Here is a 27453-nt window from a genome sequence, read left to right as displayed (position 1 = left end):
ACACTGATATGTAATTACTTTTAATTTCCATTATTTTTGCTTGCAACATGTAGAAATTGGATCCGGAGTTGAAAATATGTCTAATGTTGGACAGTAGTTTTGGTACAATAATTTTATGCAGCTCTTACTTAATGAAAGGTACCTTTCTTATCTTGTTTGACTTTGATGTTATAGAATGATCACATATTCAAAATATTTTGAAGTATTTAGTTGTTTAGCAGCTAAAATTTTAAAAGAAGGATAAGTTTTCATGCCATTAATTTTAGTCTTTGCAAAGCTTTCTTTCATTTAGTGAAAGATGTCTTAACTGCATGTTTGAAACTGAATATTCAGAGGAGCCAGTTTTCTGCACTGCAGTTGGAATCAGTTCTTCCCCCCATTACTTGGCCATTTGGAACAGTGTTTGGAGTGGGAAAGAGTCAAAATGAAGGACCTTATATTTTAAAACCAGTATATCTAGAGTTTATCTAGATATACTATCTAGATATCTAGGTTATCTAGAGCATGCAGAGATTTTAAAGAAACTCTATAATGAAAATAAAATTAGAGCATTGTAAGAGCATTTATTAAATGCTCTTACATCACTTAGATTTGAGAAAGTTCTTCAGGAATAACTTTAAAAGACAAATACATAAATATTTGTGTGTGTAAAACATGTTACACTTAATTTTTCAGCTAAAGATCTCTCGTGTGGCAATCCAAGGGAATGTTTTTGGTAGGCTTTGTTTGCAGCCCTTTGCCTTCTGTCGTATTGCACATCTCATTTTTGGAAATAAAATGCCCATACCAAATGAATACAGAGAAGTATATGGTTTAAAACTAGGCTTTACTGATGTCAGAGCTTTGTATTATTTGTTTTTGTTCTCTTTTCATGTTACAGATTCACACATTAGTTGAAAGTTTGAAACTTTCAATCTCTGATCAGCAGCTTCCTATGTTTATACGTATAATGCAGCTTGGGATTGCTCTGTATTATGGAGAAATTGGCAACTTCAAAGATGGGGAAAGTGAAGAGTTGATTTGCCACACTAAAGATATGTTGGGAAATATCACAGGTGAGTACGGTTTTTAATTTGTAAGAAGAAATGTTAAAAACATTCATTTCTTTGCTTTTTGCAAATGTAAATATCCAAGTCTAGTTCTTGCCAAGTATCTTGATAGTCTTGCAGTTTGCTAGAGGCATTGTACTGGGTAAGGATGCAGTACTTTCACATGCTTAATGTTTTGTTCTGTAATTCTGATGGTCTTAATTAACTGAGGTTAAATATGATCTAAGAAGACCATTTTGGGAGTTGTGGCACTGTAGGGTACTTCAGATTTGTCTGTCAGTATATCATGCATTAAGGCACCTTTCCATAAGCAAGTCTGAAACTGGCAGCAGCCACACTTGAGCTAAATAAGAGAAAAGCCAAGGTGTGCTTCTTAATTTCTTTGAAAATGGTCATTGAGAGTAGATGTATCAGAACTTGTCCTAAGCAAGGAACTATTACTTTGTTCTGTTTCCCATAGTTCTGTCCTTTTACCTTGTCTGGTCTCAACTTTTTATTTTCATATAACATGTGTTCCTTCTTCTGTGTGATCTTTTGTGGTAACTTAGTGCAACAGGATCTCTTCAGGAGCATTGCACTCATGAGGGGTGAATGTTTTTCATCTTTGTGTGATTGCTTCCCATCTGCTGCTTCTCAGGCACATGGGGTGACTCTTGGGGTGATTCTGTGCAGGACCTGGACTTGGTCCTTGTGGGTCCCTTCCATCCCAGCTTATTCTGCAATTCTCTGAATTATTTAGAGATTTGTATTTTAATTTAAATCGCCTCAAGACAAAAGTTGTGGTTATCTTTCCAAAGTTGCATTTGAATCTTTTGAATTGGGGAAATAGGAAGAGAAATTTACCTCACCTAGAAAATTCTGGGAATTTCATTTGAAGGTGACATAGCTCTCTTAAGCTAGGCTTAAATTTATAATATTACAGCAGTTTAAAGCTATGCATAAACTAATAAATTAATTATGTTCTGTTGAAGAAATATACCATTTTAATTTGCATTAGGAGACTGTAATTTTTTAAAAAATTCTGTGTTGCTGTCTTTGCTGTCTTCTCTGGTTTCAGAGAAATAGATGCATGATGGGTAAATGGCAGCACTGGAAATTTTTTTCTGAATATGGCCTTCACTGTTGTTTGGCACCGATAACTATTTCACTCTTATTTCAGATGTAGAATCCTCTGTCATGTTACTGCTGTGTATAAATGAGAAAACAAATAAGATATCTGTAAATAGTTCTCTCTTATTGTCTCTGAAGATGGGTTTTCTGCACTAGAAACTCTGCATTGCAAACATGAGTTCATTACACATAAAATACATGATTAGAAGGAATTAATATTCTGCAAATATTGGCTTAATATTCTGCTGAGACTTTAAAAGCATACAAGTTTTAGAAAAATCATCAGTGTGTATTTTAGTAACTTTCTGTATCTAAGCAATGATTTGTACTATTTACAGGACAAAGTGTCAGGAAGTTTTCTCTGAAGCACTGCATTGCCCTTGCTTTCAGACAGAGGGTTGTCTCTGTATCATGGAATATCTTTCTTTTGTTAGAATGAAGTTTTCCCCAAATTTGGCTAAGTGTTTATGCCATGGAGAATGACAATGTATTGAGTGCTGCTTGAGTTTTGTGTCTGCATTCCTGGAGTCAGTAAGGCAATTAGGGCTATTTGAATACAGGAAAGACAGAGAAAGAAGAGAGAAATCATGAGTCAATGTGAGAACAGCTGGGATGGGTAAGCAGTGACTTTCAGATGAAAAAAATATAAGGATTGGAGACAGAGTAACTGGGATGAGAAAACTGGAAGGAAGCTTTAACTGTGGAAGAGGACAGAAGTCAGCAGAGCTATGTGGGTTTTACTCAGCTTCTTTTGGTTAAGGTGTGAAGATGTGGTGATACAAATATAATTTAAGCAACGATTAGTGTTAAATGGCATCTTCCTACAGGACACAGTTGCTTTTGCATCTAGAATTAAATTTGAAGTTCTTACATCCAAATATGTGTAAAATCTTTGGCAGTCCATCTTGTCATCTCTGTATTAATGAGTGCCTTCAGGAACGTTGAATTGCAATTGCTGTTGGTCAGTCCCATTTGCATTCTTTTGAACAACTGTCAGTTTGACTTCCTAGCTTTTCATAAGACAGCCATCTCAAAAAGAAATAATATAATGTAACTCTGCACTGTTATGCACAGGATGTTTCAGAGGGATCAGGGATAAGATTGCAAAAGAAATCTGTAATTGCCTACACAGCTTTTGTTCAACTGTGCTGTGCTCTAACATTATTGTTGTACTTATGATCATATGTATTTGACAGAACTATCTCCTTCAGAACACAAGACAGATGGCAGTTGTTGGATGGCCAAGGCAGAGATGTAGAGGCAGTTTTAGAAGCCCATTTGTATCTTTACTGCAAAATATTTTGCCACACACAAGCTAAAATGGTCGTGCCATTTATGCTTGTTTCCAGTGTCTTAGTTGTGAGTCTGTAGTAGCTTTTTTGGTTTGTAGCAGACAAATTGTGAATAAGAAAATGAATTTTAATGTATACATTATTTAGTGACACAAGAATGAACATCTACATCTCTGTCCTTGAAGCATGTACTAAGCTTCACTCATACAGTTTCATGGCTGATTCAATGAGATGAAAATTCATGCTATTGCCAGCAGGGATGCATTCTTCCTTCTTCCTCTAGTGCCAGCACTTGTATTCATGTAGCCATAGGCTAGGCTGGATCACCCATGCCTGGCTGAAAATATATAGACAGAGAAATAAATAAATAAATACCAAGAGAGAAATTTTCTACTATGTTAATTCCAGATTGATGTTGAGAGATACCAGTTTCCAGACTCCTATTACAGATAAATATCTCAAATCCTTTAAGAGAAAGTAAATTTCTGAAGGTCAAATTTGATTTGAGCATGCAAGCAGTGAGATGCAGTCACACTGCACTTGTGTAATGTATATAAAATGTATTTCTTAACCGGAATCACTCTCCTGCATTATGGAGCAAGACTTCCAGTGTGAACTATGAATGGCTAGAAAAAAATGACTTTAGAAAACTGATGCAGGGTAACATTTTGTCCTTTAACGAACTCATGTAAGTAAAACAGTGGTTTTGTCACTATGTTTCATTATCCAATATGTTTTCAGGCAATGAAGTGGTTAGTGTAGTTAGTTCAAAGCAAAGAGACTGTGTTTCCCACATACAGGCTCTCCTTCATATATTCCTTGCTATAAATGAATTTACAATGTATTTATATTTGTAGTGTTCAGAGGATGTTGTGTGTTGTTTATCAGGCTGATGTGCATGTTTTCTTAAGTTTGGTGATTGTATAGGGGCTGTAGTAGTTTTAATTTAGTGATAGAAAATATATATATATTCCTCTTTCAATTTTCTGTCTCACAGTATATAGGTAGAGGAGCTAGGGTAAAATGGTGCTTATTTTAATGTTTTCCAAAATATTAAAAAACATTATAATCCAAACTATTACTTGGCATATTTTACTGTTCTCTCTGTGTATTTCAAAAAGAGGTATGCTAAATGATGGTTGAAATTTATGGCCAGGTAGACCAAATGTTATGCATGACCCAGGTTCTACAGCTCCACCTTTTTTTCAGTTGTTGCCAGGCCTTCCACCATTTATTTTGTGCTTGCCAACAGCAGTCTGTACTAAACTGCTTGAGTCATGATCAGTGTCAGTTTTTTTCCTTCTACAGCTGACAGTTCTTCCTGCTGGCTTTTTTCAGGATTTTATGTGCACCTCTTCTGTATTTGCTGTGTTTCAAGATTTGTTTCTGGATTTAAATCTGCTCCTTGAGACTTGTATGAAGGGAGTAGAAAGGGAGCTTGCACTGCCTTTCTGGGAGGAGATACCCTTGCCTCTTAAGCAAGTGCAGAGAATTCTCAGGAGTGTCTTTTATTCTTCTTTCCTCAGTTATGCAAGTATAAGAAGAGTAGAAGGCTAAAGAGTAGTTAAACTAAGCAATAAAAGGTCTGAAACTTGTAAAAATGGGATCTCTGAGATTGAAAATACGTGAATAGAATTGGAATATGGCTATTTCTGTTCTCAGTTAAATGATTCATTGAACTTAATGTTCACCTTCAGGAACAGTACTGCATCCAGTACTACCTACAGTAATTCTGAAGTATTTAATAGCCCTCATGAGTCCCACAAGAGTGGTGATGAAACCAGATAAAAGCTTTTTGTGCTCTTTGTACATGCAGTACATTACCTCTCTGTTTAGATCATGAGTCTTAGACTTGAATCTTTGGGGAAGTTCTTACTTTGTTCTGCATGTGATCTCTGCTGGTTTTCACAGGTGACCAGCGTTTTGACTTTTGACTCACAGATGGGTACCAGCTTTTTTGAGCATAGATTAACTTGTAGTTAGTTATGTAGTAGCATAGATTAACTTAAAGTACTTTTGAATTTAATTTTAAAATTGGAAACTATAAGATCATAATATCATTATTTAGTCAGATTTAATTTTACAGCTTTAGGAAGTCTTTAATGAAAGCAGTCTTGAGGACTTGTGGTGTAGATGGCAAATTCTGGTCTCACTGCAGATGTATGGTACTAAAACTATGGCAAAGACCCTTAATATTTTTTGGAGAAAAATGTTAATGAATCAAAGAAGTGCTTGAAAAAACTCATATTCAGTAATTTAAAATTTGTACTGACTTCCTATGATTATAAGCCAAGTATCAGTGAATGCTGTGTGGAATACAGTCCAAGATAAATTTCACATACCATAAATTTGAATTCAATAAATAAATTTTTAAGTATAGTTTATCTGAAATTTAGCTTGGTTTGTGTTTTAAAAGGCACAGAAGATGAAGCAAGCTCAGTAATGCAATATCCTACACAGTACAGTGGTCAAGATCCTTACTTCCATCAAGATGATGACCAGCAACAAGGATGGGTTTCTTGGGCTTGGTCTTTTGTTCCTGCTATTGTGAGTTATGATGATGAAGAGAATGATTCTGGTGGAATTGGTGATGGAACAGCAGAACAGCAGAAGTCTCAGTCCCTCAAGGATCCTATTATTTCAGTTGGCTTTTACTGTACAAAGGCAACAGTGACTTTTAAGGTAAATATTTCTCTGTGTCACTTATTGAGGAAGTGCATAAAGATTTCCTGAGCATTCAAATACTGTTTGATTCAAGACAAATATTGTTGGTATTATGAAGGGAGTATTTAGTTAATGAATAACAAGAAATGTGAATGCTAAAAATTCCTCTTCAATTGTACTGGACTGATAATGGCAACGTGAGTAGTTTTTGTTATTTGAGCTTAGAATTTGAGTGTGAACTTCATCATGTTCAAAAGAAACCACTTAATTTACTTAGATTAATATTTTTTGATGGGAAAAAAGCCTGAAGGCATTCTGTGAGTGTTCACTGCAGAATTCCATTACAAATACATATTTCTTTATAAAAGCCCCTCTAATTTAGAGCTAGGATTGGAGGAGTTTTTAGAGACTATTCCTTTTTTGGACTATTGTATGTGAAAATACCAATTTATCTTGATAATGCTGAACTAATTTTCCATAGGTCAAAATTTTATTGAAGGAAAAAAAGATAAATAGTACATATAGGCTGAGCTATGAACAGTGTATGTAGAGAAAGATTTAATATAAACTCTAAGCACAGCTAGAAATTGTTGCTGGCCTTCTAATGTTTTGTAAGCTTGCAGAAGGGAATATGGAGAGTCTGACTAAGATGTTGAGATGTATTGACAGAAATTAGAAATTAAAGTATTGAATTAGCAGAATACTTGCAATGTTTCAAGCTATTTGCAAGCAGTTCTATGTGTATGACTACACCAAGTGGCTCTTGGCTTTACAATTAAGCATGTATTAAATCAAGGTCAGAACTTTGCCACAGAGTAATTTAGCACGATTTTTATGACTTTAAGCCTTTCAGATTAACTGCAAGACTTTTGTAACTCTCATACAAAAATTATGTGCCTGATTATACCCAGTACCATCAGGAGCTCTCTGTCCCTTTTCTGCCTGTTTGGCTTGACATCTGTGCACAAGAATGTTTTATGGGGCTTTGCCTAATTTAGCTGTTTTTGTTTGGTGGTGTAGAAGGGCATTTAGCTGCTCAGAAACTGCCTGAAAGGGTGAGGCAAGTGACTTTGGAAGCTGTAGATATTCTGTGGGGATGTTGATGTTTTAAGCCTTCAGCCTCCTGAAAAATTTGGTTGAAAAATTTGAAGATATCAACAGCATTCAAGGGTTCAGTCGTGTTGTTTTGTGTCAGTCTGCTTCAGCTTGCATTAAAAGAGGCTAAAAATAAATATTATAGTTTTGTTCCCTCCATTAATTATATTCCTGGGACACCACTTGAAACATGAACAAGCCACTAAAGTCCAAATTTTTCATTTATCATGGCTCAGCATCTTCTTTTACACTGTCATACAGTAGTAATTCTGTGCTCTTGTTCCTCATGCAAGAAAACTCATTAAAAATAATATGAGCTTATTCTTTGAACATGTGTTTTGCTAGAGAGGGTTTTCCTAATGCTTCGTTTGCAAATTCACGCATTTTATATTAGGAAATGATTAAAAACTACTCAAAATGTAACATTTTGCATTTTAGAGATTTGAAATGTGAAGTGATGTATGATGCTAATATGGTGACAGGAGGAAAACAGAATTCATTGTTCTGCTTGCATGCAAAGAGTGTATGGAATTAATTTGTGGTTCATATTTTGGTTAAAAAATAAGGTCAAGTTTCTGCATTAACATTTTGAATAGTTGATATCATTCCAGCTAAAATCATGCCAAATTAAATGTACCGTTTTCTAATAATGGTGAAAACTATTCTTGTAATTTCTGAGTTCTTTTAATCAATTAATTGCTTTTCCTCCGCAATAATTGCACACAGGTGAAGGGTGATCAGTGACTTTTCTCGTCCAATTTTCTTGGACATTCAGATTACACAATTTTAAATTGAAACAGCATCCGTTTGTATCCAGTCTTGAAAACAAAGAGAGTGTGTAGATATTCGTTTCAAAAAATAACAATTTGAAGTATTTAAAGTGTTCACCATAAACTAACTTGAGGGTTTTTTTGTGCCAAATGTAATGTATTCAATATAGAGTGCATCTTTTTACTTCTTTTTCTTGGCTCTATGTTATGTGATTTTTAACCTGTGCATGTTTTCCCATTTTGAATTTTTATGTCAAAATCATGCAAGAAATATAAATGCATGTTGCTCTTGATTGGCATGAAATGAAACAAAAATGTTTATGGTTATAATCAAAAGGTGTCTGCAATACTATAATGATGTTTAATTATTTTCTGGGGAAAATAAATCAAATATTAATGGATTTTTACAGGAGTTTATAAGCTTATTTGATATTTATATCTGTTTCCTCTTTTCACACAGTTTCTCTTTCGATAAGCAAACTGAAAATACTATAGTGGATTTAAAGCATTCTGTTGCAGCATATTTCAAACTGAAGTTGAACATGAGACGTTCTGGATATGGATAATGTGCTACAGCTGTTTAATTGCACCTGTTTCCTAACAGTTAATGTTTTTTTGCCCATAGTTTACTTTGTCTTTATCAGTTCTGTGTATTAATGACCATAATGTCATTGAATACTAATATTGACTTTTCTAAGGTGTTTATCCTGTTGTTCTGCAGCTCACTGAAATGCAAGCTGAAAGTAGTTATTACAGCCCTCAGAAAGTAAAATCCAAAGAAGTCCTATGCTGGGAACAAGAAGGAACAACAGTTGAGGTAATTTTACATTGACAGGGCTTTTTTGATACATTTAAAGTCATGTACCAAGAAGTTGCCGGTAAAGTATTTTTAAATTATTTAATTGCCGATTTTTCATATTCTGTCATATTGTATGTGTTTGTTGTAATAATCACATAGATATCAACTCTCTAAACTTCTGTGTTGTAGTGGTTGAACACTATAGTAATACCTTCCTTTCTAGTGGCTGGTGTGATTGCTATTTATTGAAACTCTAATTATATAAACTAAGCATATTTTGCTTCATTTTTGTCCATCTTCTCTATTTCTTGTGGAATAGAAGGCTTAAAAATTTATCACTTTATTCTTTTTCCTCACTAGGTCCTTATGAAAGGTGAACAATTTTTTGATTGCCAAATAGGTTTTGTTGGTTGCCAAGCTATGTGCCTTAAAGGAATTATGGGAATTAAAGACTTTGAAGAGAATATGAATAGGAGTGATGACGTGAGTATGTTGAAATATCAGTTGATTTGCTCAGTAAGCAATTTTGTTATCCTTTATTAAAATATCTGATTGCAAAAATTGAAAAGACTGCTGTTACCAGCTGTGATTTTTGGATATTACTGTGATACAGAGCTCTGTGTCTATTTCTTAGAGTTGAAAAGACAAATATCTCTGATTGAGAAGAGGCAGAACATAAGACTTTTAAAAAAATTTGTTGGACAGTAACTCATTGTTGCCTTTGTGATTTTGTATAACAAATTAAAATATAATTTAAAGTCTTTGAAAATACTTAAATCAACCAAAGATTGGAAGGGAAAAAATGGGAACACTGTATGGTGAAGATAATAGAAATGTGGCAGAAATACTGAATGAGTGTCTTACCTCACTTTTCAGTAAGATTGAGAGCAGTATGAAGGGAAGGAGTTAGACAGTATTGATTCTTGTATTTTAAATAGATACCTGATTTTTTCTTAAACAATTGAAGATTTGTATCATTATGAACTGCTTTAAAATTATTTAATGAAGTGTTGCATGAAATTCTAAATTCAATAATGATGATTTTTAGGTGATGTGTAGATAGGGTAATGCCCTAAAGTATTGGAGAACAGTGACTATTATCTATGTCTAAATAAAAACCAAATAATATAGGCAAAAAGAGACCTGTTAACTTGATGTTAGTGCTCTGTGATCTCTTGTAAAGTATTCTAAAAAGGAAAATAAGGAATAGGGAAGAAAAAAAATGCCTGTATTTATGTCAAATATCTCCTAATCTGGGAAATCATAAACTGTATTATGGTAGATGTGATGGGACAGCTTCTTACCTTTCCCCTGTAAGAGCGTCATGGCTTGGCTCCCATCTCAGGTGTGCAGAGCAGAAAACAAGAAAATGTCATGACATGGCTGCTGAGGATGACATTGTTGGGATTTTAGGGATGCAGTGGGGCACACTGTATGACTGGTGTGCTGTTATGGATATACAGAGGCTTTTCCAGAAGGAGAGGCTGGGGAGGCAAGGATGAGCCAGCTGTAAAATGCTATGCTGGCCTTGTTAAAGACAAGGGAGATGTGGCTGGGGACATGAGGGTGGACAGCCAGTCTGTGGCAACTGAGATTGTCTGGTATAAAATCTTGAGAGAATTGATTTTTTAGACTGAGGTGAGTGGGTGAGCAAGAGAATTTCACAGAATCATAAAATTGTCTCTTTTGGAATGAACCCAGAAAAAACATGAAGTCCAACTCTTTAGTGAGTAGCCCGTACAGGGATTGAACCCACAACTGTGGCATTATTAGCCCCATGTTCTGACCAATGGAGAGAATTTCCTTTAAGTTGGTTAATAAGGAACATTTGGGACTTTATTCTTACTCATTTTTCTGCCACTCTCTAGTCCAGGAATTTAGGAAAGTATCTGCTTTATGACAGTGGTGATGATTCTACTTGCCTGTTGTCTGTGTGTTGCTGTGGTTCTGCCTGTGGTTGAGAATAGATAGTTGGAAAAAATAAATCTCCTAAAAAACTTCTTTGGATTAATAACTCTTGTTAGGAAAGTTGTATTGATTTCAGAAGGGTAGAAGTCTGGGAGGAGGCATGTTAAAATCTAGATGAATAAAGAATGATAATGTAGCAATGAGGTCATGCATGGAAATAACTGATTGCCTGAAGATAATGAGTACAGCATCTGAAAGGATTGGGCAGCCAGAAATAGAGTGTGCAGTGACAAGTTTGTATACAGAAGAGGATTGGGGCAAGATTTGGAGTAATGATGATGATCTAAGGTTATTTGCTGTTAAAATGCAGCTATTATGTTCTATATCATCAGTTGTATAACATTCATTGGTTCAGGCAATTTTTATTCATTTGAAAATGGGGAAGGAGTGGACAGGAACTTGTGTTATATGAATGAAATTAATTTCATTGTTTCATCTTCATTCAGAATGAAGCATGCTATTGAGGATTACTACTCTGTGTGTGTCTTGTTTGTGTTATGACAGAATTGAACTACTCTGTTAACTTGACTGATTTTATTTTTTTTTCTTTTCTTGCTTCACTTTCTACTGCCTCATGAAGGAGGCATGCTTCTTTAATTGTGGAGAAAATCTGAGCGTGAAAGGAATGACATACCTTACCAATTCACTATTTGATTACAGAAGTCCAGAAAATAATAGTATTCGTGCAGAATTTATATTGGATGCAGCTCATCATAAGGTCAGAGAATTATATTTTTCTTATAAAAAAATTTCCAATGCTCTCTAATGGATTTCTTCTAATTATTTAGATCTGTGTACTATTAGAGGACTGAATTCTCTTTACTTTTACACATTTAACTGAATCTTACTTTTCAGCTGGCCAAAAAAAAAAACCAAGTAAATCTGTTTGTGTCAAAAAACAGACACCCACAAAAACCAAGCCAAAAAAAGAGCCAAACTGAAAAAACATGTCCAAAAGAAACCTCAAACTCCCCTCCTGCCCCAAAAACTGAATTAATGTCATAGTTTCCAAAAGCAGTAACCACAGAACATTTTAAGGGGAAAAGAGACATGTGGGAGAATACTAGCAAAAGTCAAGCTTTACCAGCACGTGTTTTAAACCCAAACCCAGTCTTCAAACTAAAAAGTACTGTCAGATTTGGACAGTATTTATTTTATTGCTTTCGTTCTATATTCGTCTACTTAGAGAAAATTTTGCTAATTCTCCCTTTTGTGGAGACAAATTTTCAGTCACCTCTAGTCTCTATTGTTGTAAATTGTGCACTAAAGCTTTATTCCCTGGTTGTCTGCCATTATTAAAGATTGGTTGCAATGACCAAGGTGGTCCTTTCTGGTTGTGTTCATTGGTGGAGGTCTGTGCTGTTTGTTGTACAGGTAAGCTATTTACAATTTTGGAATGTATCTAATTTCATTTAAATTTAAATTTAACTATTTTCACCTTTTTAGTACTATTGATGAAATGTGATACTGAGTAAACACGTGAAAAAATGAGTTTAGTAAAATCACAAGTACTTATAGTCAATCTTTTCCCATAGTGTGTTTTAAGCTTTATTCTATCCTTGGTCTGTCTTCAATGCTTTCACAATTTGCCCATTTTTTGGCAAGATTAGAAGCAAATTTGCTGTGTGATGTATTATATTATGTATGAATCCCAATGTTGGCATAAAGTTTCCTACTGTTGAAAGATAAAACCACAATATTCCTTGAATAGCAAGGCCAAATTGAACGAGCTGAAGTTTTCAGCATATTTAATTAGGTTGATGTGTTGCACGCAAGAGGTCAAATGAAGAATAGTTACTTCATTAAAGGTACTAATTGACTCGATGTAATTGATGAATTGGTCAGCATGTCCACAGGAATTATGGATGTGCATTTGTGTGGCCTCACATGGAAGTTACATTACCTATCAGAAAGGTGAATTCTTGTGATAACCTCTGTCCTTTGCTTTGATAAGCCTTTCCCTGTGTTGATGCACAAATCCAAACATGAATATATCTCTCTAGTACCAATCTATCAGTTGGTAATCTCAAGTTTCTTTCCTTATACAACATTTTCTTTGTTTGCTTTGCTTTGTTGGTAGGAGACATACACAGAGATAGCTGGAATGCAGAGGTTTGGGGCTTTCTACATGGATTACTTGTATACAATGGAAAGCACCAGTGGCAAAGGTACCTTTTTTCCTTTGTTTACCCTGATAAATAATAGAAACAAAGACTTTTCATGCCTAGATGGTCCTTGACCAACTGTCCTCTAACTTACCTTAGATTTACCATCAGGATCATCATTAAAATGCTTTCATTTTCATTCAGAGGTTGGTTGTTTTGGTTAGCTGTTGATTGTTGGTATTCTTCTTTTTTTTTATTTTTCTTTTCTTGCATAAGTCATCAAAATGATATTTTTTATAGTTGCTAAAACTGAAAGTTAAGTATTCTGTAGCAGTGGTGGGATTCATAAAATATGATGTCTTTTTAAAAAAGTTATTATTATTGACTTTGCACATTAAAATATTTTGAGAAACCCTGGTTGAAGAATGAGATTGATTGTATACTTAGCATAGAAGATGAAAAGGGCTGTTGTTTTTCTTCTATGAAGAAAAATGCAAGGATCCAAGAAAGTGTGAAGAATTATCTTTAAATATATGCATCTAAACAACTTGGTGAGCAAATACTACTCTAAGCTATGTGCACAAAGATATAGGATAATTCTAAATAGTTCTTTGTGATTCCAATAAATTCTTTTCTAAATCTGAGAAGTGGATTTAATGAAGTAAGTATGTCTACTTTTGTGAGTGTCACAAAAGCTGGGACACAGGAGTTAATCTATCAGCAAGTAATATGTTTCTATTTTTTCAGATATTCTTATCACTGATTGTGATATAATTTCCCCCTCACTCCTCAGAACATTGTCATTTACAGCTGCTGTTCTGCAGTTTTATTGTCAAATTAATATTACTTTCTTGCCCATCTGTTTATTTATTATTGTGAGTACTATTTCTCTGGATATCTGTTGGGAACTTCTTGCTATGTTGTGGCTGAACATTATCTGTCCTCACTACACAGTCCAACTCATCTGGGGTTTTTTTTGTGTTTTGTGTTTCTATTTCTGTGTAAGAGAATTCACAACTCCTAATGTTTGGCTTTGTTTTTCTGGACGTGGTGGACATTAAGTCTGAAAGGAGTAGGAAAGAAACTTCCAGTTTCCTTTTAGTTGCATCATGAAACATTTACAAAAATAAGTAAATGGTGCTGTTGCCCTCAGCAGTAGAGGCATACACCAGGAAATTTAACAGTTATTTCCTGACTCTGAGGCTTTCCTCTGTACCATGAGAGTGGTGTGAAGCTCTGAAAATTTACAATGAAGTCAAACATATACTGCAGACGTCTTCTGGTTTTAATAACAATTTAAGTGTTTAATTGCACACTGAACTCCTATGTAGAGAAGTTGAAAACCTCGGGTAAGCCTTATCTCCTTTTGAATCTTAGTGTAGAAATTTAAATATGCACAGACTATGTGCATTATGAAGAAAAATTGATTTTGTGGAGTATTTTTTCTTGTTTCTCTGAATGCATAAGGAATGTTATGATCATATCTCTTCCTGACTTTTAACTAATGCTTTTCAGAAATTACTGAACTCAGAAATGCTTTTTTATTTTCCTCAGTGTCAGACTATTGTATTTTCTGACTACATTTTTCCCTCCTTAGCTTCTCTTTTTTTCCTATCAGGATGATTTCTTGTAGCCTTGGCTTCTATTTTCTCCATCACTCACTAGGAAAGCACCTCACAAAATGTAGCTTGGCTTTCTGTCAAGTCTTACTGTGTGCTTTTGTTTCAGTGTTGTTGCTTTGATTTCAGGAACCCGGCTGCGTAAAATAATAGAATAATTAATTTTTAAATTGTTTAAATGGTTGTTGTTTTTCTAGAGTCAAGAACTTAAAATCTTAAATTTTAAAATGGTTTTGTCCCTCAGAAAAGCGGATGTGATGCTTTCTGCTAGTTATTTTCTAGCTAATTTTTTCATATTGTGAGTTAAATGCAGAGTTGTTATATAGAATGTAAACAAATAGGTGCAAAATATTTATTTAAGATGAAGGTATAAATACATTAAGATTTTGAAAACAATCTAAATCTGCTGCGTTTTTATTGTGTTTTTTAATATGGAAGTTTGCATTTTACTATTTGTTTCGGTGTAACTGTTTTTAGTTACCATTACTGCACCCCACATACTATAAAAAAAACGAACCAAACTTAAGTTATAGGAGGCAGTTACTGTGATTGTAAGATTTTTATCTGTCAAGGCAATTTTGGTTTGACACATTCTTTGCACCTTTAACCTTTCCTGAAGCATAGGATTACTGATTAAACCACAAGTGCCTCCTGGATACCATTAACCCTCAGGAGTTTCATCTGTCATTTACAGAAGTGCATTAATCAGTTTCATTATTTTGAATGAAAGCAAGATAGTCATGCACAGTAGTCTTATTTAGACATTTTGTCTGTCTTTCCCTTCCTTTATTTTTCTGGTTTTTTGCTTTGTATTTCAGTGCAGGACAATTTCTCTGAAACATTATGTAGCCTGTCAGTTCCCTGATCACTGATTTGCATGACCTACAGAGCTAGCAGGGTATGCTGTTGAAGTTACCTTTTGTTTGTGATGTGTACCCCTCTACTGTGCTGGCAACTTTGTTATGCAGCACTCATTTGGATATTTTTGGTTGATTAGAATTAGACATACAATTTACAGGGAGCTTGAAAACTCAGTGGTTGAAAATTGGTTTTCTTTATGCGTCCATGAAGTTTCAAGATCACCTACTTGGTGATTGGCTTTCTTTATGCATCCATGAAGTTTCAAGATTACCTGCTTCTGTAGAACCAATAGGTTTTCTGCCTTTTCTATTTGCATTTAGGTGGAATTAACTGGAACAGTTCCAAAAAGTGGTTTGTATGAATTTTGTCACTTAGATATATTATTAATATACATACAATATATACAAGCAAGTCTGAGTTTTCCTCTTTGAAAAGGCAGGCTGTTACTACTTCTGGCCTTATTGTTTTTGGCCTTATTATTTTTTATATGATGGTATGGTTTTTTGCACTCTTTGGTAGTGTTCATCTGAACTGAATACTGTGTAGAATTGGAAGGATAAAAGTATTTATGTTAACTGCCTATAAAATAAATGCAGAAGTGAGTATGCTGGGTTTCAAACAAATCTCTTTCAGGATTCACTCAAAAGATTGTAATTCAGTTCCAGCTGAAGAATTGAGTAGGTTTTATAAGGAAGTATCCTTCTGTCCTTTTATCTTTTTTTTATTGTTCTCTTTCTTCTCAGAAAAACGACAAACCAAGGCTATAAATGCTCTCACCGTCAACTTCTGTTAGGCTTTTAAGGATAAAGCTAATTCTTCTGCTGAGTGCATAAGCCTGTAAAGGCCTGCAGAACATTATGCCAGCTGTGCATCAAATTCAGCACAGTCTCAGTTTATTTGAGGACCTTTATCCTCACCACTGCTTAGAAGCAACAGTGTTTTATGGAGTATGATTTAAACATGAAGGAAAAAAATCTCCTATGCTTGCTTCCTTTTCCACCAAGCTCAGCTTCTCTCAATGTAAGGACTGTTTTGAATGACTGCAGTTAAAAGAGTACAGTAAAGGAGAGACACCAAAGGGTGAATGACTGGGTTCCTCTTGGGCAACCAGAAATCATAGAATTGTTAAGGTTGGAAAAGAACTATTTAAGTTATTGAGTCCAACTGTTAACCCAGCACTGCCATGTTCCCCACTAAACTGTGTCTCCAAGTGCCATATTAATACATTTTTTGATTACTTCCAGGGACTGTGGTTACAATGCTTACCTTGACAGGTTGTGCTAGTGCCTGTAGCCAATTTCAGTGATATTTTTCCCAACATCCAATCTAAACCTCCCCTGGTACAACTTGAGACCTCTCATCCTGTAGCTTCTTACTTGGGAGAAGAGACTGACCTCTTGCCTTTGCTACACCCTCCTTCCAGGTACATCTAGTGAGCAATAGGGTCTTCCCTCAGCTCCTTTTCTCCGGGCTAAACAACCCCAGTGCCCTCAGCTCCTCAGAAGTATTGTGCTCCAGGCCTGTCACCAGCTCCACTGTCCTTCTGTAGTCTCAGAACCATTTAGTCTTGATGCTTATTTTGTCAGTGTTCAGTTGTGTTATGGTCAGCAAGATATTTAATGTTTAGTGCTTCTGTCAAAGCAATGAAGACATTGTCAAAGTGATGATCTTAGGAAGAAAATCAGAGTGAAGTTCAGCAAGCTAAAAGTGTTAGAGGGATAGGACCATGTTTTTACAAGTCATATGTGACAGGAAAGCTTGAGCTTCTGAAATCTGCATATTTAACTGAAGAATTTCCACGAAGTATGTTTAGAGAAACAGTCATGCTGTTGGTGTGACTAGATGAGTAGCCTGTACTCATTGGTAGCTGATGGGGAGCCTGTATACACTGAATGTGTGATTTTGGTCTATCTTATTACTGTACTAAACTATTCTGTTATCTCTGTTGGCTTTTTAAAAAAAACAGTCTGAGGCATAACAATTAAAGAATTTTTCTTTCTTGTTGTCCGTATGTCAGTGAATGGTGGTAAATGTGAATGGAAGGAAGGGTTTATCTTCATTTTTAGTCTGCTTCTTCCAGTCTTGTCATGGCAGCTAACCTTTCAAGGGCCCAAATCTGTCATGTCTCTGCAGCACATCTTTTCCTTGATTATTGGGGATATGTAACTTTGTGACAAGCTGTACAAAGTTTTGAACACTGTGGCTGTCATTGACATGTGAGTTTAAGCTGCCATAGAAATTTAGACATCTCCAAGGAGCCCCAAATTTGAGAAATACAGAGTTTATGGAAGAGTTAATAAGTTTGACTTTGCTTGGAGGCAAGGCAGAAATTTGTCCTGTTTGCTCTGCATTTACCAGAAATAATTTTGTTAAAACCTGTTAAACCAGTCATTGTATATTTGTATGTTATATTTGCATAGTTATATTTTTCTGTATATTCATTAAGTCTTTGATCACAGGATTTGAAACAGAAGTAGCTGATAAAATATGTTATTATATGTTATTGTGTGTAACTGGTATAAAACTTGTTGTAGTTTCTGGGAATCAGCAAGACCTTTCTTCAGTAAAGAGTGAAGATTTTGGAAATGTTCAGGAGATGTCTACAAAAAGCCTCATTGTGGGTCCACTCAATCTTCGACTGGATAGCAGTGCCGTGCACCGCATCATGAAAATGATCGTTTGTGCTCTGGAACATGAGTATGAGCCATACAGCAGAACTAAGCCAGGTTTGCTCCTATTGCATATACAGAATTATACTAGACTACATTTAGTGCTTCTAAAGGTGCAGCTTTCAAATAGTTTTTTCGAGTCGGAAGAGGAAAATGTAAAATAAAGGTAAATTAATCACAATATCCCTATCAATGCTGGATGTACTTCTGAGATAATTTCAGACACTTTGAAAGCCATTTGTTTTAATCATAAGCCTCATGTTGAGTAAGAATAGCTTACTTCATTTTCTACTCTAGCTTAATTTTGGAATCTTAGAGAAGAAAGTATTCCTACTGGTATTTATTAGTTCAAAATAATAGTTATATAGGATGAAAATGCATGGAAATAAGTTATGGTAGACTGTTAAAAGAATTTCTCAGAACAATACAGATTTCAAGTAAGGAAAATCCAGTTAGTACTGCATTTAGCTTTAGGTAGAAACAGTGTGCAATAACATTATTAACTACGAAGGGGCAGAGGGTAAGCTTGGCATTTTTTGCTAGTCCTTAGGCGTTTCTGAAACATCAGCTGTAGGGCATATTTTATATATTTTAGTGAAACATATGTAATCTCCATTTATTGTAGATATTACAGATGGAAGTAGAACTATGCCAAGCTCAGAAGAAGTAGCATCACTGGAAGAATACATTCCCACTAGACTTACAACGTTCACTGTTCTTAAGTGTACCATTATAATCCCTGTGGCAGAATTCAATTTACTAGACCACTTGCTGCCCATAATCATGGGTGAGAAGGTATGTATGCACAGATAAGCATTCAGTTTTTTATATCAGCATGTGCTATTTCATATAAATTTTCTTACTGGCCTGTTATTCCATGTGCTGGATGTATCACTGAGTTCTGGATTAGTTTGGTGCCTGTGAGCCTTCAGATACCAAAAATGGGAGTCTGACTAGTTAGACTTGGAAATTGAAGGTGTTATATATGGAAATCTTTCAAATGGAAAAGATTTTAAAGCGTCAAGCAAATGAAAAAGCAGTAGCTCTGATCTTTTGATCAGAAGAGTAATGAGGGTCTTCATTAGCTTGGTAAAGTATGAAGTCTTTTAATATATAGGCTCAATAGAGATGACATAGGTTTTCATAGCCAGCTCTGTGTGTACCATTTCCAGACAGGATGTCAGCAGGACTTGAGCATTTAACTGCTGAATGACAAGCTCAGAGAGACAGAAATTTCCTAATAGCCTTCATTTGTTTTACCTTTTGGATATGTATAGTATAAAGCCAGCTAAAGCATCCTATACTGGTTTCATTCTTGTTGGTCTCCTTTGTCAATGTGCAAAGTTGAGGTACCATAGGGGTAAATCTGTGGCTTGTAGTGAAGACTTGCAGTAGGTTTATTTCTTGTGCCAGAGGCTGGAAGGTGTTTTATGGCTAAGGGAGGGAGTGGGAAGAAGAGGAAACTCATCAATTCTTGAGTTAAATTTCTAGGAGTTTTTGTTCAGTATTTCATCTGATAAGCTGAGACTGCTCTGGTAGCTCATTCTGAAGAAGAAAATGCTTTGAGGAGACTTCATTGTGGTCTTTCAATACCTGTAGGGGGCTTTTAAAAAGAAGAGGAGAGGGTTTTGTACAGGTAGATAATGACAGGACAAGGTACAATGGTTTTAAACTAAAAGATCAGGTTTAGTTTAGATATTAAGAAGAAATTTTTTGTTCAGAGGGTGGTGAAGCACAGGAACAGGTTGCTCAGAGAAGTTTTTTCCTTTTTAGCACTTTTTAATACATTGCACTGAGAAGTGCAGTGGGTTGTAGTGCTTTTTCCCTTATGGGGATGGACAGATGCTATTTTTACAATGGGAGAAGAGTCCTGTGTTTGCTGTAGGTTTGAGGTAACGTTGAATTCCAGTGAATTTTTTGCTTGATGTAGTCATTACTTGGAGTCTCAATTTACATTTCTTGAATGAAGCCAAGCATATTTAAAATAATTATATTAATATAATAATTATATTATATTATTTAAAATAATTATATATTTAAAAATGATTTTGAAGTTTAGATTGAAAATCATAAGTACATCAACTTATTGTCCTATTTTGATGCATATTTAATAAAATTTTCAGATTTGTAGTGTAATTTAGATTGGAAAAGATGTTTGGAGGTGTTTTCCAGGAGTTCAATATCCTGGTCAAAGCAAGAGCATGTCTTCTCTGTACCCTCCCAGTAGGTTGCAGTAGACAGCAGTAGGATTCTTCTCTGGCCTTCTCCAGACTGAAAGACTTCAGTTGTCTCTGTTTCTCTTAAAACAGAGCTCATGTGCTCCAACCCCACAGCCACTTTGTTTCCAGCAAACTCATTCTGGTATGCCCATGTCCAACCTGTGCTGGGTGCAGTACTCCATTTTAATGGATACTATGAAAAATAGACTTGGATATCTAAAATTGTGATATTTATTTTCTATGGAATGACATCTTCTTTTGTTGATATACCTGGCATGTCTGTGAATACATAGAAGATGACAGTGTAAAGGCTAGATCAGCATGAGATAAGTATTATGGTGATAGTGCTTTGGAGTGATAAAAAGATAAACAAAGATTTTTATAGGACAAAATATTTTGACTTGGCATATTCTTGTACTGGGTTGACCTCAGCCAGCTGCCAGATGCTTACCCAGCTGTTCTCACTCCCCCTCCTCAACAGAGCAGTGGGGGAGAGAGTGGGATGGGTCAGGGTAGAGGGGGAGATCAATTACCAGTTACCAGTATGAGCAAAACAAACTTGACTTGGGGCAATTAATTTCACTTATTGCTAAGAATCCAAACAACATGCCCCTTTTCCCCCTGAGACTCAATTTCACTCCATCATTCCCTGACTCTTCTACCTCCCACCCCTTAATATAGAGGAGGATGGAGAATGGAAGATGGGGGTTAGTCTGTAACAGCTGAGCTCTGCCATTCCCTCATCCTCATGCTGTTCTCCCTCAGTGCAAGTCCTCCTCCAGTGCAGGTTGCACTCCTTGAGGGAGAATCTGCTCCAGCATGGCCTCTCCTCAAGGCTGCAGTGCCCTTCAGGGCATATCCACCTCCTCCAGCATGGGGCCCTGCATGGGCTGCAGTGTGGATGTCTGCTTTTGTCTTGTCTCTTTCATGGGCTGCGAGAGAAGCTCGGCTCTGGTGTCTGGAGCACCACGGCCTCGCTGTCCTTTTCTGACCTTCCTTTTCATGTTGCTGTTTCTCACTTATTCTCTGAGTCTTTGCAGCCTGTGTGGTGTTTTTGCCCGTTCTAAAATGTGTTTGCACAGAGGTGCCCCCAGCTTGGCTGAGGAGCTCAGCTGTGCCCTGTGGTGGGGCTGTTGCAGCACTGGCTGGAGCAGGCTAAACCTGGCCCAGGACAGCCCCTGGTGTCCTCTCACAGAATCTGCCCCTGTGCCACCAGCACCTGGACACCTGCACCCAAGACAGTTCCAGATAAAAAGTTGATTATTTTTGACTTCAAAGAAAATATTTTGGAAAGATTTGAGGATTTGTAGTATAATGACATGGTAACGGTAAGTAGTTTATTTCTTGTAGATTTTCTTGTGTGTTTGGGTAAGAACATACAGATATGATAGATAATACATTTAAGTTATGACATCATTCTTTTTCCTCCCTGCCCTAGAACTTGAGTGGGCTGTTAAATGCTGCGAGTTTCCAGCCCCTGCGGCCTTTACCTTCCGTGCGGATTCTGGTGGACAAGGTTAACCTGGAGCACTCGGTGCCCATGTACGCTGAGCACCTGGTGCATGTGGTCAGCAGCCTGGGGCAGCCCTCTGACAACCTGCTGCACTACTGCTACCAGCACTGCTATCTGAAGGTCAGTGAGGGCTTGAGATGTGTGCTGAGAGCATCATGTACGTTCAGTTAATCTGAAGGGTTAGCAGGTTTCCTGAAAGGATGTTTTCAGCTAATCTGAAGTGCCATAGAGTAAATACATTTCACAGAATGTTGTTTGGGATTGCTGCTTCTGACTCGAGCCAAGTGTTTTGTAATATACACTGCATACTTCGTATGAGGAAAGTGCTAACTGAAGCCCCAAGGTCCTTGTGACAAGATAGAATTATTCAGAAAGAAACTGTTTTCCTCATCTGAGATAATGCTTCTGTGGTTTGTAGATTGCTGCAAAATTACAAACATACAAACTCGATGGGAATTTAGGAGGAAAAAATGTCATTACTGGTAGTTGATAGAGCAAACCCATCACAGTGAAGATATGCAATCAAAAACTGTTAACAAACAATTTAATTGTTTTTCATTTTAAGAGGATAGATCTCTGGATGTTCTCAATTAAAGATGCATTATGTGAGAGGAGCTCTTATTGTGAGGCTGGGGGAAGCTTAAGACATGGAAAACTGTTTTGAGATGGTTCAGTTGCCATCTGCTCTGCAGAGGAGTTTTATAGCAGGCCTTTCCAGCCTTTTAAGATGTGCTTAGGAAGCTTGAAACCTTTTGGATGCTACTAAAATATAAATACCTAATATGACTACTGTGAATTTTAGTAAATGTCTCAGTTATCTATTCACTTCCACGCTGATATTTTACAAAAATTTAGATATTTATTATCTGCACTCAAGAAACTGTGTTTCAGAATTGCAGGGCAAGCTTTCAGTTTTCTGGGTGACCTGTCACATTTAAAGTGATTGGAATTGCAGTACTGCAGGTCATCTCTATGTTTTTCAGTTTGAGAGGATTTTTTTCTCTTGAGGAAACATTTTAGTAGCAAAATTTGGACATCAGCTTTGGGTTTTAAAGGGTTTTTTTGCTAGCTTTAATAGTGGCTGAGTTGTTCTGTTCTTGTGAATGGTACAACATGTTAAAAGACAAGTCTACAACAGTTTGTTTGCCATATTGAATAGGGAAAAATCATAAAGAATTGCTGTGATGATTCTTTCTGTAGCCAGGCTCTTATTAATAAAAAAAGCTTTGAAGGAAAGGTTCTAATTTCCTTAAATACCACTCTTTGGTAACTAACAGTGTTGTTATAATTACTCAAAGTGATTTTACTTTATATGAAAGGCAGTATGTAATCTGCAAGTTTAAAGGATATAGACTAAAGTATTTGAGTTGAAAAATTGTAATTCAGTGTTCTTTTAAATTCAGCTGACTGTAGTTAACATTTTTTGAGTGAAGAAAATATTTTAATGTGTATTTTTAGGGCATTATTTGTAGTAGATTTTTGTAGCTGTATTTATGTTTGGGTAAAAGGAATTCTCTAAAAATAATACACAATTTATTTAATACTTACTGAGTATAAGTAAATATGTTATAAAATATCTTGAACGTAATCTGGTCACATGATAATATACCTATTTGACCAACTGCATTTGTTCCAGATATTTGGTTTTCAAGCAGCACTGACTTCTTTGGACAGTAAAGGATTATACTGCATCCCTGTTCCAGTTATCCCCTCATTCAGTACTGCTGTTTATGGCAAGCTGATCAAGTTCCCCAAATATTGGTGAGTATTAAGCCTGTACAGTGTGATTAAGTCATGTGAACAATTACTTTTGAATTTTTAATGAAGGATTTAAAAATGCCAAGCTTTGCATATATCCCTAAACTTCTCTGTGTCCTCTCATATTCTATTACATGTGTTATCATTCATAGGTTTCTTTGTGAGGATAGTTGTCAGTAAACAATTTAGACCTGGTTTGGCTGAGAGACCTGGAGCTAATGGCACCAAGGTCACAGGTTCAATCCCAGTATGGGCCAGTCACTTCTGGTCAGTGTTCTTGTGGGTCCCTTCCTGCTCTGCAGATTCTGTGATACAGAAGTTTTGTGGTGCATGGCTTTCTTCTGGACCTGGTAGGTTTCTGGAAACAGTTGCCTTTCTTTCTTGAGCTGATACAAACGTTACATACTGATGGCAAGCTTGATGTTTGATCTGAATAGGTCAGCGTTTTCTTTTTTAAATTCAATCAAATAAAAAGCAACAAATTGAGGGTAAAGCCCCCAAGCATCCCAAATCCACAGTGTTTCTGCTACACTTTTATTTGTTTCTCATTACAGTTGGAAGTGTAAACTATTTGTTGTAGCTCAGATGTTAAATACAAATATTTTCTTCTGAAAACAGTTCTGTACTTTATTATGAAATGTGCTATATAATTTTTTTAGCCATAAATGCAGTGGAAATTCACTATTTAAATGTATCTCTGCAGTTCAAGTTTTGTGGTCATAAATGGCAGTATGCAATAATTTATATTGATAGGTTGCATTTATAAAAACTATTTTCACAAAATCCATTTTGGCAATATTTTGGACAAGATATTACTTTTCTTTATCCCTCATTTTGAGTAGTAGCAGTCTGTAATACTGCTTTATGAGTAAATCCATGCAGAAAAAATTACCTAGAGTGACAAGAAAATAAAAAAGTATGTTAGTTTCAAAATATTTTGTCTTCAAACATTTTGCTGAATAGCTAATTTGTAAGATACATCTGTTTGTGAAACCTTAATGGATCATACAAAAAAAGTCAACTTCTATAGTTGTTCTTAGTGTCACATACAGAATGTACTAATTTTTCTTTCATAAGCTGTGATACCATATTAAATGTAAATGGGTTTTAGCATTATCAGCACACCACCAGGTGGTAGCAGCCTAACTGACTTTGTCATAATTTCTATCAATAGTTTACAAAAGTATTAATGACTTCGAATTAATTGCTGTTGTGTTGTACCATTTGACTAACAAAAAAAGAATATTTCCAGGATACTCTATTATCAGCACTAATCAGAGTACTCCAGGACTTTACAACTGACAGCCTTTCCTTATGTTATCTCACATTTAACACTAAGCTCTGGTTAGTAATCCTGGTTAGCAAACTGCATGAATAAATTAGTGTTGAATGGCAAACTTACATTTCTTCACTATATTCTAAACCCCATGCTTAGTTGTGCAAAAATCAAAACATTATTTTAGGGATGAATTTCTAAATAAATTTGTCATCTGACAAGTTAATGGTATTCAAGTGCTGCTGCTTTCTCATGTGTGCTTGTGCTCTTCTGCGTGTGCATGGGCTTGCTGTGCTCCATCTGTTGCTCATGCTTGGTTTCTTGTGCTTGTCCTTGTGCAGTTTAACACTTGCCCTCACTCTGTCTCATGTTCCTGGTCTTATCCTTACATTCTCTCTCTCGTGCATTCTTGGATTGTCTTGTGAAATCTGCCTCTCTCACATTCTTTGTCTCTCTCTTTTAAAAATGCATTGCATTACCATGCTGCATTGCATTACCATGCATGCCCAGCTGGAAGGAGCTGTAGTTTTGGGGAGTGGAGGCAGGGCCCTGATCCTGCCTTAAAACAGCAAACCATCTATTGGCATTTATGAGAAGATATTGTACCACTTTCTGTGGTACTGTGGTCTGGTGTCTTTTGATGGTTTTCTCACTTTTTTCCTCTGATATGATCTCTTTCTATGGTTTATTTATTGCTTAATGAAATTTAAAAAAGCTTTATAAAATGAACTTAGTCCAACCATTTATCTAAACTAAGCAACACCAATTTGTGAGTAATAAAGTAGAAAAACAAATGAGTAGAGCAGCAGCCTGGTTAAATGAAGTGTAGTTTGAAGTGAGTAAAAGTCCAGATGAAACACATCAAATAGCACTTCAGCTAAATCGAAATCAGCATGAGGACTGAGAGCTTCATTGAAGTCATGCAGTGAGTGAGAATTAGTCTGGTAGGATAACCTGGTAATGTCATTAAACTTAAATTCAGTTCTCCCTCCCAAATTATACCACCTGCTTTATTTGGATTTGTGGATTTCACATTCCAGAGTTTCTTAAAGTGCACACATCTGATGCTACATGTGTTCTTCTATTTCTTCGTAGAAAATACATACCACAGACCATACCTTTTAAAAACAAAGACATTTTATGAACTGTTATGGAATCCCTTAGGTAGTATGTTTTGAGTTAGCAGTGAAAATCTCAACTTTATTTCTGACATAAATCAGTAGAAAAGGTTTCTTTTCTAGTTTCAGTACAATAATCTAAAAGTTACTGTTATATACAGTGTATTAAACTGTAGTAATATTAATTTTTTAAAGGTAGTTGATAAACATCGGCAGGCTGTTTTAACAGATAAAATTTCAGCAGCATCAGTCCAGTAAATTCTAGTAAATGCCCTTAAACAGCCATAATGTGCTGTTTACCTATCAGATTGATGTCTCTTTTAGTTTCAACTAGTACACTTTCCTTGTATAAAAGAAATGTGCTCAAACTCGCTAGTTAACTAAGTCTTGGACATCTTTTAAATTGCATAGCTAATCTGTTTTTATTGGAAAGTACAAACCATCTGGTCTTTTGTTTTTGTCAAGTGTAACAAGATGCAAAATACAATGTTAATGTCAATATTTTACAACTGCTTTATGTAGTGTTGCATGCCAGATTGTAAAGCAACTTTCAGAGCTTTCAGGAGGATGTCTAAAACCAACTGAGAATTAACAGAATATGGTTAAAAGCCTGGAGTGAATGACAAGAATGTTTATTGCCAAACAGAAATCTTGAGAGGAATTAGATGATTTTCTTTTATTCTTTTGGCTTCAATGTCTCTGGTAACAGATGAGGTAATCTGGTGTGAGACACTTCAGTGTTGTAACCTTCTATCACTTCTAAAATACCACTTCACTGTACTTCTGAGGAATGCCAAATTAACAGTACAGAATATGGATTTGTAATAGCCTTCCTTTTATTTTTCCAGTATCTGATTGACAGTGAAGTGTTCTCCCTATATTTTGAGCTAGGTATCAGTCTAGTTATGTGTGTTATTTATTGCTTTTCTTAACCTGTCTTCTCTAAACTAGTGTTCCAGACTCATGTTTTTATTTTTCTTTATCAGGTCTGTAGGAAATTTCTCACTCACTCTCTTTACCTGTGGCAGATTTTCAGACTGTGAGCTCTTGTAGAATGAAGTTATAAATGAGGGTGACATCATTATCCCTGATTCCTTTCTGTTCAGCTTCTTGGTCCTGTAGCCTGCTTTCAGGAGATCTGTTTTCTTGATAGTGAGTCCCCTCTTTGTTATTTGGATACCACAGCAATAGCTGCTTTCAAGGAAGCACCAGTACAGAGCTGGCTAATAGCTAGTCATGTTAAGTTTGAGTGTGTGAATTAGTCTTTTATAAAGAGGTTGAGGACCTGCTGTGTAAATTATTATCTAGGGCTTCGTGGTCTGCACTTGAATTATTAGAGAGTGCAGAGCATATAATTGGTTGTTCTTGAGTTTTTACTCTGTCAGAACAAAAAACTTGAATAGAAACTTGCAATTAGATCTCAGTAATTATTAGTTAACAAAGAACAGTCTTTGAGATACTTTGCAGTTTCTGCAAAGATTCTTTCTTTTGAGCTGTTCTCTGCAGACTGTCTTAAGTAATATATTCCAGCTTAAGTACATGCAGCATGCTAGTCTCCATCAAGATTC

At 35.8% G+C, this 27453-nt stretch overlaps 1 protein-coding gene across 5 annotated transcripts in view; it reads left to right on the top strand.

Annotated features, from left to right (window-relative positions):
* VPS13B (vacuolar protein sorting 13 homolog B) overlaps positions 1-27453 on the top strand; it is a 431489-nt gene that overhangs the window by 52035 nt on the left and 352001 nt on the right. For all 5 annotated transcript variants that reach the window (XM_074554422.1, XM_074554431.1, XM_074554441.1 and 2 more), the window contains exons 7-16: positions 881-1055; positions 5868-6133; positions 8702-8797; positions 9140-9262; positions 11328-11465; positions 12828-12915; positions 17867-18058; positions 18627-18796; positions 21659-21853; positions 23370-23494. In XM_074554422.1, the coding sequence (XP_074410523.1) occupies positions 881-1055; positions 5868-6133; positions 8702-8797; positions 9140-9262; positions 11328-11465; positions 12828-12915; positions 17867-18058; positions 18627-18796; positions 21659-21853; positions 23370-23494 (1568 nt within the window). The remainder of the gene's footprint in view (positions 1-880; positions 1056-5867; positions 6134-8701; positions 8798-9139; positions 9263-11327; positions 11466-12827; positions 12916-17866; positions 18059-18626; positions 18797-21658; positions 21854-23369; positions 23495-27453) is intronic.

Source organism: Zonotrichia albicollis, chromosome 1, assembly GCF_047830755.1.
Source record: "Zonotrichia albicollis isolate bZonAlb1 chromosome 1, bZonAlb1.hap1, whole genome shotgun sequence".
NCBI lineage: Eukaryota > Metazoa > Chordata > Aves > Passeriformes > Passerellidae > Zonotrichia > Zonotrichia albicollis.
Note: the sequence above shows the minus strand (reverse complement) of the source record. Positions and strands in the feature narration are given on the sequence as shown.